Consider the following 16,901-nt stretch of genomic DNA (forward strand, 5'->3'; position numbering starts at 1 on the left):
TATATATATATATATATATGCACAGACTGGTACATATGGGTTATATATATAGTGTATATGCAAAGCAAAACCCCTGTGAAATTGTTTAAACTAAAGAAAAACAGTGATCATAAAAATAATATTATTTTGTATTCACCTCCTGTGTATTATGCAAAAGCACAATCAAAGCGTGTTACCAAATAAGTGTTTTTAATTGTTATTCTTATTATATGATTGTTCAGACCACAAGCGATCCACATCATATGTCCAAGTGCCAGCTCAGGGAACTATACTGTCCACAAAATCTTCAGCAGTAAAATTTATAGTGACATTATTCTTTTGCACTGCATTATCCTCCCCTAAATCATCCAAATGTGTTCAGTACTTATAAAACCAATAAAATAACTAATGTATATGTTTACTTCTGCAAGTAATATCCACTTTATGGCAATTTGACATGCATTTACTTGGCTCTTTGTGATCATATCACCCTTCTGCATCTATTATGCTTTATCTTGTTTTCTAGCTTACTAGAACTTTTCTATCATTTATATTTTATGCATTTGCTATCACTTAATCTTTTGTTTTTACACAGGAAACAAGACAGTTGAAGTCCATATGCCTAACAACAGAGTTTGGCATTATAAAATATATATAAGCAGGAACCATTAAGGCCTTTTCCTCCATAAAAATCATTTACAATTTATAATCCCAACATTATTAATATATACTGCATGCTTAAGAGGTCATTGCTAAATTTGCTTTCTTTCACTCACTGAATTTGAAATAACAGCAATTATCAAGTTAGTATATTATCCAATCAGAATGTATAGTAGACTTAAACGACCTATGTTATTTTTTTGATAATTGCTCCTGTATTTTGATATCTGTTTCTCAGTGTCTGGGAGATTATCGGACAGAACGATGGTGGGCTTTCAGTTTTAAGAACTTTTCGCCTTCTGCGAGTGTTGAAACTCGTACGGTTTATGCCTGCACTGAGACGGCAGCTGGTAGTATTAATGAAGACGATGGACAATGTGGCTACATTTTGCATGCTCCTCATGCTCTTTATCTTCATCTTTAGGTAAGAAACCTGTTGAGTGATTTGAGTTAAAATCGGAAAAATTATTGTATGTCCTTTACTGAATATCAATACTAAACTAATTTATTTGCCTGAGAAAAAGCTACAAAATCCTAGCAAATAAGGTATTGTAAGGTAGGACAGTATAATGGTTAGGTCCTGTCACAGAGGCAGTGGTCATTAGAACGGGAACTGAGGGTAAATATCTTGAGTGAATCCCCAGACAGTAATAACAGAGTTTCTAACCCTTTCATTTTGTCCATAACTGATTTTAAAAAAGCTTTGAGGTTCACTTTAAAGAACAAAAACTGATGCACAATATGATTAAGGGCAGAGCAAAGTATTATTTTGTTTATTAAATAAAGAGTTCTTAAAGTACTATAAACTCTCAAGCTTTTTTTCAGTCTATGCACTGTGAGGGGGGCAGGCCAGCATCCAACTTTGCAGGCTAGCTGTTCACATTACACATATATAATGTGTGAGGTGATGTAACCGCCCCCCCAAAAAAGGATACACTTTGGCTTTAAGTATAGAGTGTATTATCACTTTTGCAAAGTGAATGATAGTAAATACCCAAGGGAAAACATGATTTTTGCTAGTTGGTTGATGAAGAAAACACAGCTTCAAGATGTGTTTTCAACGTGTGCATTCTAATAGAATCCCAATGCCTCCATAAAAATTACCTGCCACTTTCTATGTACTACCACATAGAGGACTTACAAGCACCATTTTGATAATAATGAAAGATAAAAGAAAATGCATATGGCTCCCTCACCTACAGACATTTGGGTAACACATAGATATCTAAATGTCTATTGTGTTACTCATATTAAATAATTCCAGGCACACCAGAGGCAGTAAAATCATTTAAGGGCTGTCATTTAGGTTTAACTGATGAGCTGTACAGTTGTTGTTTTTTATACAATGCCTACTTACAAATTTGGGTGTAGTTTTTCTGTTATAAGCACACATTTCTGAGCTTAGATATACACTATATTGCCAAACGTATTGGGGCACCCCTACAAATCATTGGATTCAGGTGTTCCAATCACCTCCATGGCCACAGGTGTATAAAATCAAGCACCTAGGCATGCAGACTGCTTCTACAAACATTTGTGAAACAATGGGTCACTCTCAGTAGCTCAGTGAATTGAAGCGTATTACCGTGATAGGTTGCCATCTGTGCAATAAGTCCATCCGTGACATTTCCTTGCTACTAAATATTCCACGGTCAACTGTTAGTGGTATTATAACAAAGTGTAAGCAACTGGGAACAACAGTAACTCAGCCACAAAGTGGTAGGCCAGGTACAATGACAGAGCGGGGTCAGTGCATGCTGAAGCGCACAGTGCACAGAAGTCACCAACTGTCTGCAGAGTCAATATCTACAGACCTCCAAACTTCTTGTGGCCTTCAGATTGTCACTACAACAGTGCGTAGAGAGCTTCCTGGAATGGGTTTCCATGGCCGGGCAGCTGCATCCAAGCCTTACATCACCAAGTGCAATGCAAAAGTGTTGGGTGTGGTGGTGTGAAGCAGGCCCCCACTGGACTCTAGAGAAGTGGAGATGTGCTCTCTAGAGTGATGAATCATGCTTCTCTGTCTGGCAATCCGATGGACGTGTCTGGGTTTGATGGTTTCCAGGAGAACGGTACTTGCCTGACTGCATTGTGCCAAGTGTAATGTTTGGTGGAGGGGGGATTATGGTGTGGTCTTGTTTTTCAGGGGTTGGGCTTGGCCCCTTAGTTCCAGTGAAGGGAACTCTTAAGGCATCAGCTTACCAAGACATTTTGGACAATTTCATGCTCCCAACTTTGTGGGAACAGTTTAGGGATGGCCCCTACCTGTTCCAACATGACAGTGCACCAGTGTGCACAAAGCAAGGTCCATAAAGACATGGATGAGTGACATTTGGGGTTGGAGGAACTTGACTGGCCTAACCTAAACCCGAGTCCTGACCTCACCCCGATAGAACTCCTTTGGGATAAATTAGAGCAGAGACTGCGAGCCAGGCCTTCTCGTCCAACATCAGTAGCTGACACCTCACAAATGCACTTCTGGAAGAATGGTCAAACATTCCCATAGACACACTCCTAAACCTTGTGGACAGCGTTCTCAGAAGAGTTGAAGCTGTTATAGCTGCAACGGGTGGGCCAACTCAATATTGAACCCTACGGACTAAGACTGGGATGCCATTAAAGTTCATGTGCGTGTAAAGGTAGGCGTCCCAATACTTTTGGAAATATAGCGTATTTGTTCCTTATTAATAACGCTGTGTCATTTTTTATATTTAATGGAAAATGTAAAAAGTAAAAACCATATTGTGTTTGCATGCACTAAAGAAAGTATATTTCCGTACTATAAAAAAGAGATTTTATGGCAAAAGAATGAGTTGATATTTAAAATAAGAGACCTATTCAGTAAAAGTTGATATCAGGAACAAAAAAATAAAACCCGGGGACTCAAGCCAGGTACACATAATAGCCATAGACCAAGTTTAGTAGGAGTCAAATGTCTGGGTTTGATGGTTTCCAGGAGAACGGTACTTGCCTGACTGCATTGTGCCAAGTGTAATGTTTGGTGGAGGGGGGATTATGGTGTGGTCTTGTTTTTCAGGGGTTGGGCTTGGCCCCTTAGTTCCAGTGAAGGGAACTCTTAAGGCATCAGCTTACCAAGACATTTTGGACAATTTCATGCTCCCAACTTTGTGGGAACAGTTTAGGGATGGCCCCTACCTGTTCCAACATGACAGTGCACCAGTGTGCACAAAGCAAGGTCCATAAAGACATGGATGAGTGACATTTGGGGTTGGAGGAACTTGACTGGCCTAACCTAAACCCGAGTCCTGACCTCACCCCGATAGAACTCCTTTGGGATAAATTAGAGCAGAGACTGCGAGCCAGGCCTTCTCGTCCAACATCAGTAGCTGACACCTCACAAATGCACTTCTGGAAGAATGGTCAAACATTCCCATAGACACACTCCTAAACCTTGTGGACAGCGTTCTCAGAAGAGTTGAAGCTGTTATAGCTGCAACGGGTGGGCCAACTCAATATTGAACCCTACGGACTAAGACTGGGATGCCATTAAAGTTCATGTGCGTGTAAAGGTAGGCGTCCCAATACTTTTGGAAATATAGCGTATTTGTTCCTTATTAATAACGCTGTGTCATTTTTTATATTTAATGGAAAATGTAAAAAGTAAAAACCATATTGTGTTTGCATGCACTAAAGAAAGTATATTTCCGTACTATAAAAAAGAGATTTTATGGCAAAAGAATGAGTTGATATTTAAAATAAGAGACCTATTCAGTAAAAGTTGATATCAGGAACAAAAAAATAAAACCCGGGGACTCAAGCCAGGTACACATAATAGCCATAGACCAAGTTTAGTAGGAGTCAAATTTAGCATATACCAAGTCATCCTTGAACACTTCCATAAACATGTATAGAGTGATATATTGTTTTCTGTGTGCACGATTCTTCTCTCTAGCTGTCCTGTTATTTCTCCAACTATGCAGACACAGCCAGGAGCCAGATGCAGGAGTCAGTGTGTTACTACATGCCCAGCACTTAGCCAATGATATATTTAAAACATAAACTAAACCATCAAGTAAAATGCCAAATATACAAACAGAGATATAAAAATCCACAAAAGAATACAAATCCCTCATGTGCAATCAGTGTCCAAACAATCTCTTGTAACACATTTCACTTGTAGTATCTTCACTTTCAGAGATCCCCAGTGCTCCACATCAAATGTGATTCATATATATGTACAATTATTATCAAGAATAATTTATTGTATATAATTATGAATCAATTTTGATTTGGAGTCATGTTTGATGTACAATATGTGCCAATCTATTTTGCATTCCACCTTTGTGATCCACCTCACTGCTGCCCCTCTTGTAGTCATACTTGTAGTCATACTCACCAGCTACTACTGATCTCTTAAGAAAGATCATAAATTGCTTTATGAATAATGTTGTAGTATTTTCTTGAAATATGCTCCACAAACAATTATCTTATCAATCCTCTGTCTTACAAGAAAGTAGAGAAGAAAACCACATAGAAGAATATACTCAGGTTACATTTATTGTTAAAAACAACAGTACAAGCCACACAGGGTGGTGCTAGACAAGCACAACATAGGAAAACTACCACACTCCTTGGTACCTCTAGAGGTGGCTGCTGAGTTCTCTGCCTGGTGTGATGAAGTCACAAACTCTACTTCTCAACACGTTACACCCCCAGATGACTTCCTCAGGAACAGCATATGCAGTGTTGTCACAGCATCCCTTATAAACAATCATCCTGCTCTGTTCTCCATCCTTCTCACTGTGTATTAACTAGTTCAGTTTCCTAGCTCTGAGCCATCAGTCATTACACCAAGGGAAATTCTCAATACATCAACTCCCTCTTGTGGATATTTAATCAACTGTCCTGTTCTTTTTTCCTTAATCTCCTGCTTTTATCTGCTACTGTAAGACAAAGCAGCAAGACTATATACTAAATGTATACATAACTATAAAATGCATTAATACCATATCACACATTTTAAACGAATTGTAAACATTAAAATTCTATAAAACAAAAGAATATAACAATAATACTATATAAATATGAATATAAAATTAAGGGACTTTTATCAAATTAGAACTACTACCTTAAGATTCTTTACAAATCCTTAAAATACAGATGTTATCTATTAACTCCTATTATCTATTAGCTCCCTCATTTAGTCAGTTGGCCTGGGTCTCTACTGTTGGCTTGCCTAAAATATATTTATAGCCTTTATTTATGTTGTTAAAATGTTCCCAACTATATACTCCAGTATATAGCTAACATAGTAGAGTTGTACATAATCTTTTTGACATCACAGTTTTTGTTACTTGTTACTTTTGATTTACATTTATTTTTCTTTTGCTCTATTGTTTTTTTAGTTGTTCTGCATGCTAGGCATCCTCTACATGTAAATGTAAATTTCTTATTACCAGGGGTTTCAAGCACATTATAAACCAGTGTAGTCCTGAGCAATTGTTCCCTCCTATATATGAACTGGGTTTATTACAAAATAGGGGCCCCTTTAATAGAGTAATATTGCTTCTTAGCAGCGGTGGCCAATGTTTTTTAATGATCTGTTCCAACTGTGTCAGTTTGTAATAAAACATAAACTCCATTCTGTGCACTTTCTTAGAGATTCCTGTGAGAATGTAAGGTAAAAGAAAAATAGGGACTGCAATAACTATAAAAATCAATAGGTATATAAATGGCAGATGCTTAAATGGGGGTTGGTGCGCGACATCAGAGGTGTCCCCAACAAAAGAGTCACAGCTATGGGTCACCCAAAGAAAATGAGATAGGCAACATAGTATTATCTCAAATTTTAATCACAGTCAGGATGTTGAACCTAACCTAAATAAATATTCTGCCCCTCCACTGAGAAAGGTACAAAAAAGTTATGATAAAAGGACCAATCCAAATAAAGGGTTGAGACCTACCCAAAACAAAAAGGGGTTGCATAATGGAAGATGGTGGAATAATTAGATTATTGATTTTATCAATTAGAATTGATTATTAAAAATCATTATGCATCGTTGCCAGAGCATAGGTGAACCCTGTGGGATAATTATCTACACAGTAGGCTCAGAAACAGAATCAATACTTAACCTTTTAATTACCATTTAATCTTCATACTGAACTGTTCAAACAAATGGTTGACTGTTACCATTTAAAATAAATAAATTATAGGAAATCCTAAGGCAGAGGTCTCAAACTCAAATGACCGGGGGGCTACTGGGCACGTTTACTTCCGCCATGGGGGCCTTTTGAAAAATTGAAAACACAACATTGAACTATGTACAGTACCATATAGTGTTTGCTGCCAGTCACTGCTTACTGACAGATGCTTGGCAGTGTTTGAGTTAGATGAGCCAAGTCTACCTTAAGTGTGTTAGCAGTTGAGACCCTAACAACTGCCTGCAGATGTGCATCTGTTAACCTAGACCTGGTTTTAGATTTGTTAAAGTTCAAAGTTGAGAATCATTTTTCACACAGGTATGCACTTCCAAATATACACATAATCCATTTGAATAGTTTGGACAGTTCTGGTAGCTGGTAATTCTCTCAAAAACCGACCAATCATTTCTGCATTTCCCTGTGCATCTCTGAACTTGGCTTTGAGGTCAGTGCTGTATTGCAGATCTATAAGTTCCATTTGCAGCACATCAGAGGCACTGTTCACATCAAAAGAAAAGGTCAAAAGATCACAGCAAACATCTGAAAAGTTCCATTGTGACTAGTGAATTCAGCAAATCGCTGATCAAATTCCTGTTGGAGATTTTCAATTGTAGTAACATATTGATCAACAGCAAACAGAGAGGTTTTTGTTGGTAAACTGTGTTTTCCATAACTGCAGCTTTATGGAGAATGCCTTCAGTTTCAGATTGAGCTTGTTCAGCTCCTGTGTCATATCAACCAAAAATGCTAAGTCCATAACCCATTTGGGATCATCCAGTCTTTCATCCATCAGAAATGTCCTGACTTCCTGCCTCTGTTCATAGAACCTCTTCAGGACATTGCCCCTGCTCAGCCAATGTAGCTCTGTAAAGTACAGGACATCACCATACACTGCTCCTATTTGCGCTAAAAAAGCATGAAACTGGTGATGCTGTAAGCCCCTTGATCTGATGTAATGAATGCACTTCACCACAACTGGCATACCATTGTCAAATTTCAAGCATTTGCTGCAAAGTGCCTGCTGATGAATAATGCAAAGCAAAGGAATAGCAGGATCTGCATTTTCTTCTTCTAGTTTTCTTTGTATTAGTGCCACTAGCCCATTTTTTTCTCAGTCATTGATGGGGCACCATCTGTGGTTTTTCCAACCAGGCTGTCCCTGAGCAACTCTTCAGTCACTTCAAAATGGTCATTAATTCCTCTGACAAATACACCTAACTGAGCAGTGTCATTTATGTCAGTGCTCTCATCAAGAGCCAATGAATAAAAACAGGACTTTGTAGCCTTATTGCACAACTGCTCATAAATACTATTTGACAAATCACCAATCCTCTCTGCCACTGCATTTGCTGATATGCTGATGTTTCTGAATAGATATGCCTTCTCAGAGCAAAGGATATCAGCCACTTTTACCATACAATCTTTAAGAAACTGATTGTCAGTAAATGGGTTTCCTGCTTTTGCAATCTGCTCACTCACCACATAGCTAGCCTCAACTGTTGCATCACATTCCTTTTTGCCCACTTGAAGAGGGTTTGCTGCATTTGCAGGCCGTTCTGCAGTCACATCCCCGCCCCTCCTCACTACTTTCCCATTCACAAAATGCCTTGTATTTTCTTACAAGACATTTGGTGATTGAAGGAGGGGGCAGGGATGTGACATCATCTCTCCTTCTGAAGTGTGTGTGGAGCTGACGCCCTTCCTGAGAAGATGGTTCACCACACATGCTTTAGAGAGTTAGCTTGTGACAAAGAAGCAGAGGCTTGTGACATTCGCTCTTACATTAACAAAGAACTTGCAGCTACTATACCCTCAACCACAAAAAATGGCCTTGTTTCTCACATGTAGAACTTAGTCCATCACCTAGACTTACGACAAGAAGAAATGACTCCGAGCAGGGCTCACATTCTGATGAAGAAATTCTACCACATTTCAAATCCTTTGATTTATCAATGGTGCCTTTTTTGGTTAAATCTATTAAGGAAGAAATTGGATGGGAGGAGTAGCTCCTCCCCTGAAAGTGCTAAGAAGATATTATCCTGGTTTGAAGAAGGAACCCCCAAACTTTTCCTTCATGCTTGAGATGTGGAAAACAATATGGGTGGACAAAAAGCAACTTGCATAATAAGGTTATGTTAAATAAAGCGATACCCAATTGCCACAAAAGATGCATGAATTCCTCCTGGCATACAAGTTGTACTGTATTATTTCTATATGATTTGGTGTCCTTCAAGCATATGATGGATAGTGATAGTGAACACCCCCCAGTTTGGTTCGAATTTGAACATTCGAACATGGAAAAAGTTTGAATTCAAACTCGAACTCAAAGCAAGTCCATGGGGGTAGAACTTTGAAAATCCTTGACCCAATTTTAAAGGCTTATTTGCAAGTTAATGGCCATAAAAAAGGGTATGGGGATTCGGGTACTGCCCTGGGGGACAGTCTGCAGCAAAAATTAAATTAAAAAAAAAATTTAATTTAAAAAGAAAAGAAAAAAACAATCACTCGGCCTACATATTCCATCTGGTTGCCCAAATTATTTAAGTGTTTCTCAGACTTCATAGGGAGTATGTGTCAGCCATTGCAATTCTGCCTTTTTGGCCCAAAATGCTGTGGTTTTCATTGTAATAGAAAATAAAGGTCGAGTCACCAATTATGTTACCAATCATCCCAGATCTACTACTGCAGGTCAAGCGTCAACATCCAGACAAGCGGTGTCTCAGTTTGATGGCATGGAAATTCAAAGGAGAGATTTAAAGTCCTAAATATCTCAGATTCTGTTATCAACACATTACGTAGGGCCAGAAAATGATCTATGATTTTAAAGTGACACTATTAAAGTGACACTAAACTCCGGAGTTAAATCTTAAAAATGCATTCAAGTACCCTAACTATTAACAAAAAGGTACCTTATTTGTGTATCACTCAGCTGTAGATCCCCAAATCATCTCTGAATTGGTGCTGATACTGTCCTTCCTTCTGAAGGGCTACTTTCTTCCCAATGGTCTCTGTGTGGACTACAATCTCACGTTTAGTTTACTAATTTGTATTGAGAGTGCAGTCCATCACAGGAGCAAGCTTGGAGCGGTGAATACTTTGCAACACACAAAAGGACCATGGGGAGCAAAATGAGCCAGAAGGAAGGACAGTGTCAGCACAAATTCAATTTTACATTTTACACTATTGCTTAGCAATACTGTTCAATTTTACATTTTCTAAGCCTGCTGTGACCGGCAGAATATTTTTTTTTTAAATAGCACATCAAAGAACACAGGGCCAGACCTAGACTGTGGGGTTATATTCAGGTACCATCAGGTGATTGGACACTGGCAAACAAAGCTGTAAGCCATATTACTCTTCCTATTCCCAGCACTGCTCTGTTTTTTTGAGTAATGGATGTTTCTCTTTCTGCAAAGAAACAAACCAATCAGTTGACTGATCAGGAGAGCCTTGGGCTGCTGTAGGTGTACATCACTGGACAGAAGATGCAGGGCCAGCCTGTAATGTTGCTTAGGGCACTGGATTCTGCATTGTTCACTTACCTAGAAACATAGTCTAATGTGTTGAGTTATACTATACAGCTCTAAGGCCTGCTGGTGTGACCCTCTCTCTGAAGACTATGCAAGAAGAGCCTGATGAGAATGCCCTATGTTGGGCAATGCCTCATTGGTGACTCCTTGGACACTTACATCAAGGAAGTCCCTGGGGGAAAAGTATCCCTTCAGGTTTCTACTCAAATCTTTTCACCGTCCCCAAAGCAAATGGAGGCATTCGCCCCATTCACAATTTGAAAACTTTTAACAGGTTCCTTTGCACTGTGGGTGCACAAAATTACCAATTTGTTGCTCTTTCCTTTAGCCTTTCCAGGGCATCTCAGGTGTTACCCAAATTACTAGTTTAAGTTATGAACCGCTATATAAGTTTTCAAAATTACAAGTATATGGTTCTGAGGATTCAATCATGTGATTTTTGAGCTCAACACAATAACAGAAATGCATTGGTATATAGTATCAAGACTTAAATACAGCAAACCAACAATATATTTAACTACAAAATACAAAGAAAAGATTTATGCATGCAAAATACACAGATATTGATATATAAGAGACAAGCGATAGACATACATTTAAGTGGGGAAAGAGTACAGGCATATTTACCCATTAATCATCACATGAGGGGCCCATTATGGTGGTCTAAAAGACTAGCTTTTCTCTTCCTGCCCCTTGATTGATATACCTTTGGTGCTCATAAGGATGCATTGAGAGCCATTGATTGGTGGCCTCCCAATGCCTAATTTCATCAGATTAGAATTCTTCATTGGGGATTGGATGTTTCCAAATACCCTTTGTTAGAACTTCTAACCCCTTTCTATGCAAATATTTTAAGATGAGCGGGAAATTCCAGATGGGCAGGTGTCCCGAGTCTAATCCCAGGTCATGATTTTATCTATACCAGGGGGACAATCTAGTTGTTTACTACATAGAAGAATCTTTTGATGGTCTTAGTCAGAGACAAAAGAATGTATGCACCTATTGTGAGAATCAAGGGTCTCGGCTCCAAAGTGTTCATGGATCTCATTGTCTCTTGTCTTGACCATTTACCATCAACAGGCTACACCTGGACAGATTCATAATTATATTTACAGTTCATTGATATGCAACTCCCCTGGACAGTGATAACCCACAACAAAGAACAAACTTAATTACAAGTTCCCATCACCTCATGTGGAATATTTAAAAACAAAAATAAAACTATATACATATGTCTTATGACGATTTAACATAAAGTCATAAGGTAACACAGGTCTTCACCATGATGTTAGTGCCCATCCTAGCTTTTCTCCCAGGGCACCCCCATTGTGATTACCTGGACGATATGCTCCTTAAAGGAACAATTAGTTTAGACTCTGCCAGCCAATGTTTGATGGACAGTGCAGACTCTGCAGAGATTCACTATTGGGATCTGCAGGAGCCGCTGTGTCCTAGTGCAATTAAACATTATAAATTGGCACTTGTGACTCAAGTCACTAACACCGTTTATTATTTAGGTATAGGTTTACATTAATTTGTGTCCATCTTAAGGTAAAGTACCAATGCTTGACAAATTCTGATTGTAAAATCCAATTGAAAATGTACAAAATATGAAAAAAATAGGTGCATATAAAGTATGACTGAAAACTACAATCACCTTGAGAGCAAAGAAATAAAAATTCAGTGGTCTGAAAATCGTGTTTGATATGACTTAATTGCAACCTGTGTGTAATATTTTTATGACTTTGAATGACATTCACTATAATAATGAGCAGAATTGTATGATGAGAAGTTATATTACCGTGTATTATAACTTTATGTATCATTAATTAAACAAAATATATGCAGCGTGCAGTGCCACAGCATGAAATACCAATTTGTCAAGAGAAATTAAATGAAACAAATGTAACATTTGCGACTAGCATCAAGTATTACATCAAGAATAAATGCCTGTGCAACTTTTTTCCTTGTTAGCGATTATCACTGCCATAGACTACACCCTAGAAAATTAACCTGGTTCTATTATTCATCATTTCATTGCAGTATTCTTGGAATGCATATTTTTGGATGTAAATTCAGCCTAAGGACAGATTCCGGAGACACTGTACCTGATCGGAAAAACTTTGACTCTCTACTGTGGGCTATTGTAACAGTCTTCCAGGTTTGTTCTCTATTTCTTTGTATTCTGTTCTAGAATCAAATTTAAGTGTACCTTTGCCTGTTTTATCATTATTCCTACACTCTTAAATACTTTTAGTATTATCAACATAATACTGGTTGGAATTATGGGAATGACAGTAGATAAACGATCACATGAAACATTCTAAAGCAGTCAGTACTTTGACTTCCTTGAAGTGGAAATAAAAATATTCATCAAGTGGAGTCAGAATTATTCATATGCATGCTTGTTGCAGGTTAGTGACTTAAAAGGTACATTAGCGTGACAGCCAGTAGACTAGCATTTTCAGAAGGAGAGGTTGGCAACAAGTTGCATATTCTTGATTAGAGGAAAATAGTTTTCCCCAGAAGTGGTTCTAATGGGCATCGCACATCAATGGCTACTAATATTTATTTGTAAAATACCATGGACTTTGATGATTTTTTTTATTCTGTTGGTGCTTTGTATGATTTTTTTCTCCTTCTGGATCAGCTGCAGGGTTAGGAATTTAAGGAGGAGGGCTATTGCTTTTTTTTTCTGCTGAACTCAATGAAGATATTTGAAATCTGTAGGTCTTTTATGTTGGAATACTCTGCCTTTCTTTCTCATAGATGGTCAACTTATGGTAAGCTGCCTTGTTGAGGTTAGAGGGATTGCCCATATCAGGAAAGATAAATGCTTTGCTGCCTGGAGATTGCATTCATGATAGGGCTCATTTACAACAGCCAGGTTGGGATACATTGGGCACCATTTCCCAATGCAGTCCCAATGCAGGTCCTATTTCCTTTTACAGAAGTTCACACCAATGTGCTTTGTTGGTGAGCACTAAAAAAGTGTAGGACATGTTGAATTTTTGTGCAATATGATATAAGGCATCACAGCTCATGCCACACATAGCAGAAAATGTACTTTCGAGTTTCAAAAAGTAAAAAAAAAAAGCAATGCAATCCATTGAACAATTAATTGCAGTGCACAAGCAATAGGTCCATGTTATGCGTATCTTAACGCATGCCTGCTGGTGTGAATGGATCCTTAAAGTCATCCATGTCAGCCTGGGCTTAGCAGAAATGCCTAAAACCTACCACCTACATTGGGGAGGAGCAATACAGGACAGTATTGGTGGGGATGATCACATAACTAAGACTTAAGAAGCATGGGAAAAGGCAATAATACCACTTTTGTGCTTCATAAAAAAAAAAATCTGAATAGACACAATAGAATGAATGTTGATATACTGCCAGAAAATGGGCCCCTTGAGTCAGAATGCATTTAACATGCTGCTGAGGAAGAGCTAAGAGCTTCTGAAAGAACAGCTGGTGTTGCTGTCACAACATCACTAAAACCCTTTGACTGATGTTGCCATAGGAAAAAAGAAAATTCAAAGCTGTAAAAACAGACTCACCATAGCAGCCTGGAATGAGCAGTGCATAGACACAAGGACTATTGGACATAGTGAAGATGATAGAAACTCAAATGAACCAACTTAGGACACTTTCAAACAGAAGACCATACAATTTACTCTTCTACTTATATAAAACAACTTTCATCGGAAATAATACCATGAATAATAAGCAGATGTCAATTAACATCATTCAACATCACAGGTAAACAAGTTTATTCCCCTACAACTGATGCACATGAAGAAATAGTCTGATTGTTTTATGATCACACTCAGGTTAAAATTTAAAGGCTTAGTCCACCTTTTAGAAAAAATTAAAAAATAAATGCACACAAGGTAGGAAAAGAGAGGGAAGGAAATGTGATTGACTGACTCACTACAGAGGAAAAGTGAATTTAAACATGCTTGAGACAAATACACATCTATACTTAGACAAACAGGTAAAAAAAAGGATAGTCAGTGGACCACATCAGTGGAACGTGGTAGTAGACCACCACTACCACGTTCTTTTTCTGCTATCACTCTTCTATGTTTCTTTATGGTCACTGTCAAAATGCCACAGAAATTGATAATCTAGCCTCAGAATTAGAGCAAGCACCCATAAGAAACTCAAACAAAGTGCTAAACAACTTTTGCCAATAGCGTTGGAAATGCACTCAAGTAAGGGGATCTGAAAAACTCCACAAGCTATCAGACAATTTCCTTGATATCACACATTGACAAAATTATAGGGAAGATTATTCAACATCGACTAGAGCATAACATTGAAAGAGAAGTACCAGGCATACAATCTAGATTCAGGAAAAACAGAAGAACTAGAGACATTATTGCAGATGCACATTGATTAATTAATAAAGCCATGGACTACAAGAAAGAACTCAACATGTTTTTTATTGATTACAGTAAAGCCTTCTATTGAGTTAACCATATGACATTATGGAAGTCCTCAGAAAAGTGAGCGTACATCTGTATTCTTATGAAAAGCCACTACACTGATCAAGAAGCCATAGACATGACAGGAAATTAAAACACAGACAGTTCCAGATGGGCAAAGGGGCATACTCTTACCATACTTAATTATCCTGTAAGCTGAACATATAATGAAAGAAGCAACACTGGTGGAAGATAATAGAGATTTGAAGACTACTTGAAGAAATGTAAATAATCCTTGGTATGCCAATGACTATGCTGACAGCTGAAACATGGCCTCATAAAGAAAGTTAAAGCGTATGTCTGTGCAAAATAAAAATAAAAAACACACTCAGTTCATCTCTCTAATACATGAACACTTTCCCATGTTTTTTCCCTTTAAAAACACTGCAAGTGCAGAAAATATTGTTGATAAGAACTTTCTGTCTGAGCTGACAACAAAGCCTCTGCCAGTGCTTTCAGTCCTGTTATGCCCTGCTGGACTCTGTTTCATGGCGGTGAGGAGTACGGGATGGTGGTCTGTACTACAGCAAGGGAAAACTGGCCAGGGCTGATAGCAGTGTTTGCGATTTCAGTGCACTAAAGGCAGTGCTTTCAATTTACTACATAAAGTAAGAGCTCATTGGATATTTGCATATATCTTTGATTTTTTTATAATTTATATTTTAAAAAGGTTAAAATGTGGGGGAATGTGCATATCTTGCACAAATGTATTGTATATTTTTTATTTTGCCCAGGCATTAACTTTAAAGAACAGAGCAAAAATATGGGACTTCAGTTAAACATCAAGAAAACCAATGTTATGACAACACATAATACAGTTATCTGTGATGGTGAATAGTCAGAAGTAGTAGACAGCTTCTGCCTCTTTGGATCAATTATTAACAAAGGTTCTAGCAATCAAGAAACGTGATGCAGACTGGCACTTGGAAGAGAGAGGATAAAAGACCTAAAAAAGATCTTCAAATGTACTGATGGGTCTATAAGAAAAAAAAGTTTAGAATTGTTTAGGTTATGGTATTTTCTGTCACTTGCTATAGATGTGAAAGATGGACAGTGAAGAGGCAAGAAAGGAAAAGTACTGATGTAATTGAACTGTTCTGTAAGATTTCTAAGATTATTGTGTACAGCAAGGAAAACAAACAAATGGAACCTTCAACTAATCAAGCTTAACCTGTTACTAAAAGTCCAATTAACTAGACCAAAGCTAACTTGCTAAAAATGCTTTGAAACATAGAGGGAATAGATCAAGAAAGAGGTCAACCAGCAAAAAGATGGTTCTATGCAATCACAGAATGTATGAACATGCCATTGCAAAGACTCAAAAACCATATTGAAGACAGATTATTCCTAATAAAAAATGATGATCTAGTTTAAACTCCTTTAATTATGAGTTCTGCTTAAAAAAAGCTTTGATTTTTTTAAAATCCCTTTGACATTGTTTGCCTGCAGTCTATTAGAAGACATTTGTATACTTTTTTATTCTGCTAGACAACACATTCATACGGCAGCCAAGATTTGTAATGCATATAAATATGCATAATTCTCCAGTATATATTTGCATACATACGAAAATCATTGTGTGGGCAGAGTTCCCAGAGGAGACGTTTGAAAACCCCAGAGATATGGCTCTTATTTTTGGCTCCTCTTGCAGTGCACTTTACTAAGTAATGGAAAGTAACACACACCTACGGCAAGCAATCTGCCTTTACCTTCGGTTCCAGCATTGTAAGTCACTGCGAATAAGAAAAACATTTGGCTATCACAAATCCCTCTATCAGGAGCCTTACTAAATCCCTATGGGCCCTGAATACAAAATATGAACGGAGGCCTTATTATTAATAGCATACACCTTGCAGATTCAATCTGTGATACTGTGATGAAGTTATTCACGGTTTTGGCATCTGGTCATGGACACATGTCTACTAGTAGTTACATTTCTGTTTGCAATGTATTTGTTACACTTTTGGCTATTGCTCTAATACATTTTGTATTTGTACTGATTTTGTATGTTGTGTTTGTTTCAATAAAGACGGTTGAATAAAAAAAAAAATAACATGCACCTCTATTTTTCACTGCCAAA

The 16,901-nt window shown here is 37.8% G+C and overlaps 1 protein-coding gene across 1 annotated transcript in view; it reads left to right on the plus strand.

The window, feature by feature from the left end:
• CACNA1I (calcium voltage-gated channel subunit alpha1 I) overlaps nt 1-16,901 on the plus strand; it is a 191,161-nt gene that overhangs the window by 3,345 nt on the left and 170,915 nt on the right. The window contains exons 3-4 of the mRNA XM_018567416.1: nt 878-1,063; nt 12,375-12,492. Coding sequence (XP_018422918.1) covers nt 878-1,063; nt 12,375-12,492 — 304 coding nt within the window. The remainder of the gene's footprint in view (nt 1-877; nt 1,064-12,374; nt 12,493-16,901) is intronic.

Source organism: Nanorana parkeri, unplaced genomic scaffold (assembly GCF_000935625.1).
Source record: "Nanorana parkeri isolate BGI_ZX_2015 unplaced genomic scaffold, ASM93562v1 scaffold1045, whole genome shotgun sequence".
NCBI lineage: Eukaryota > Metazoa > Chordata > Amphibia > Anura > Dicroglossidae > Nanorana > Nanorana parkeri.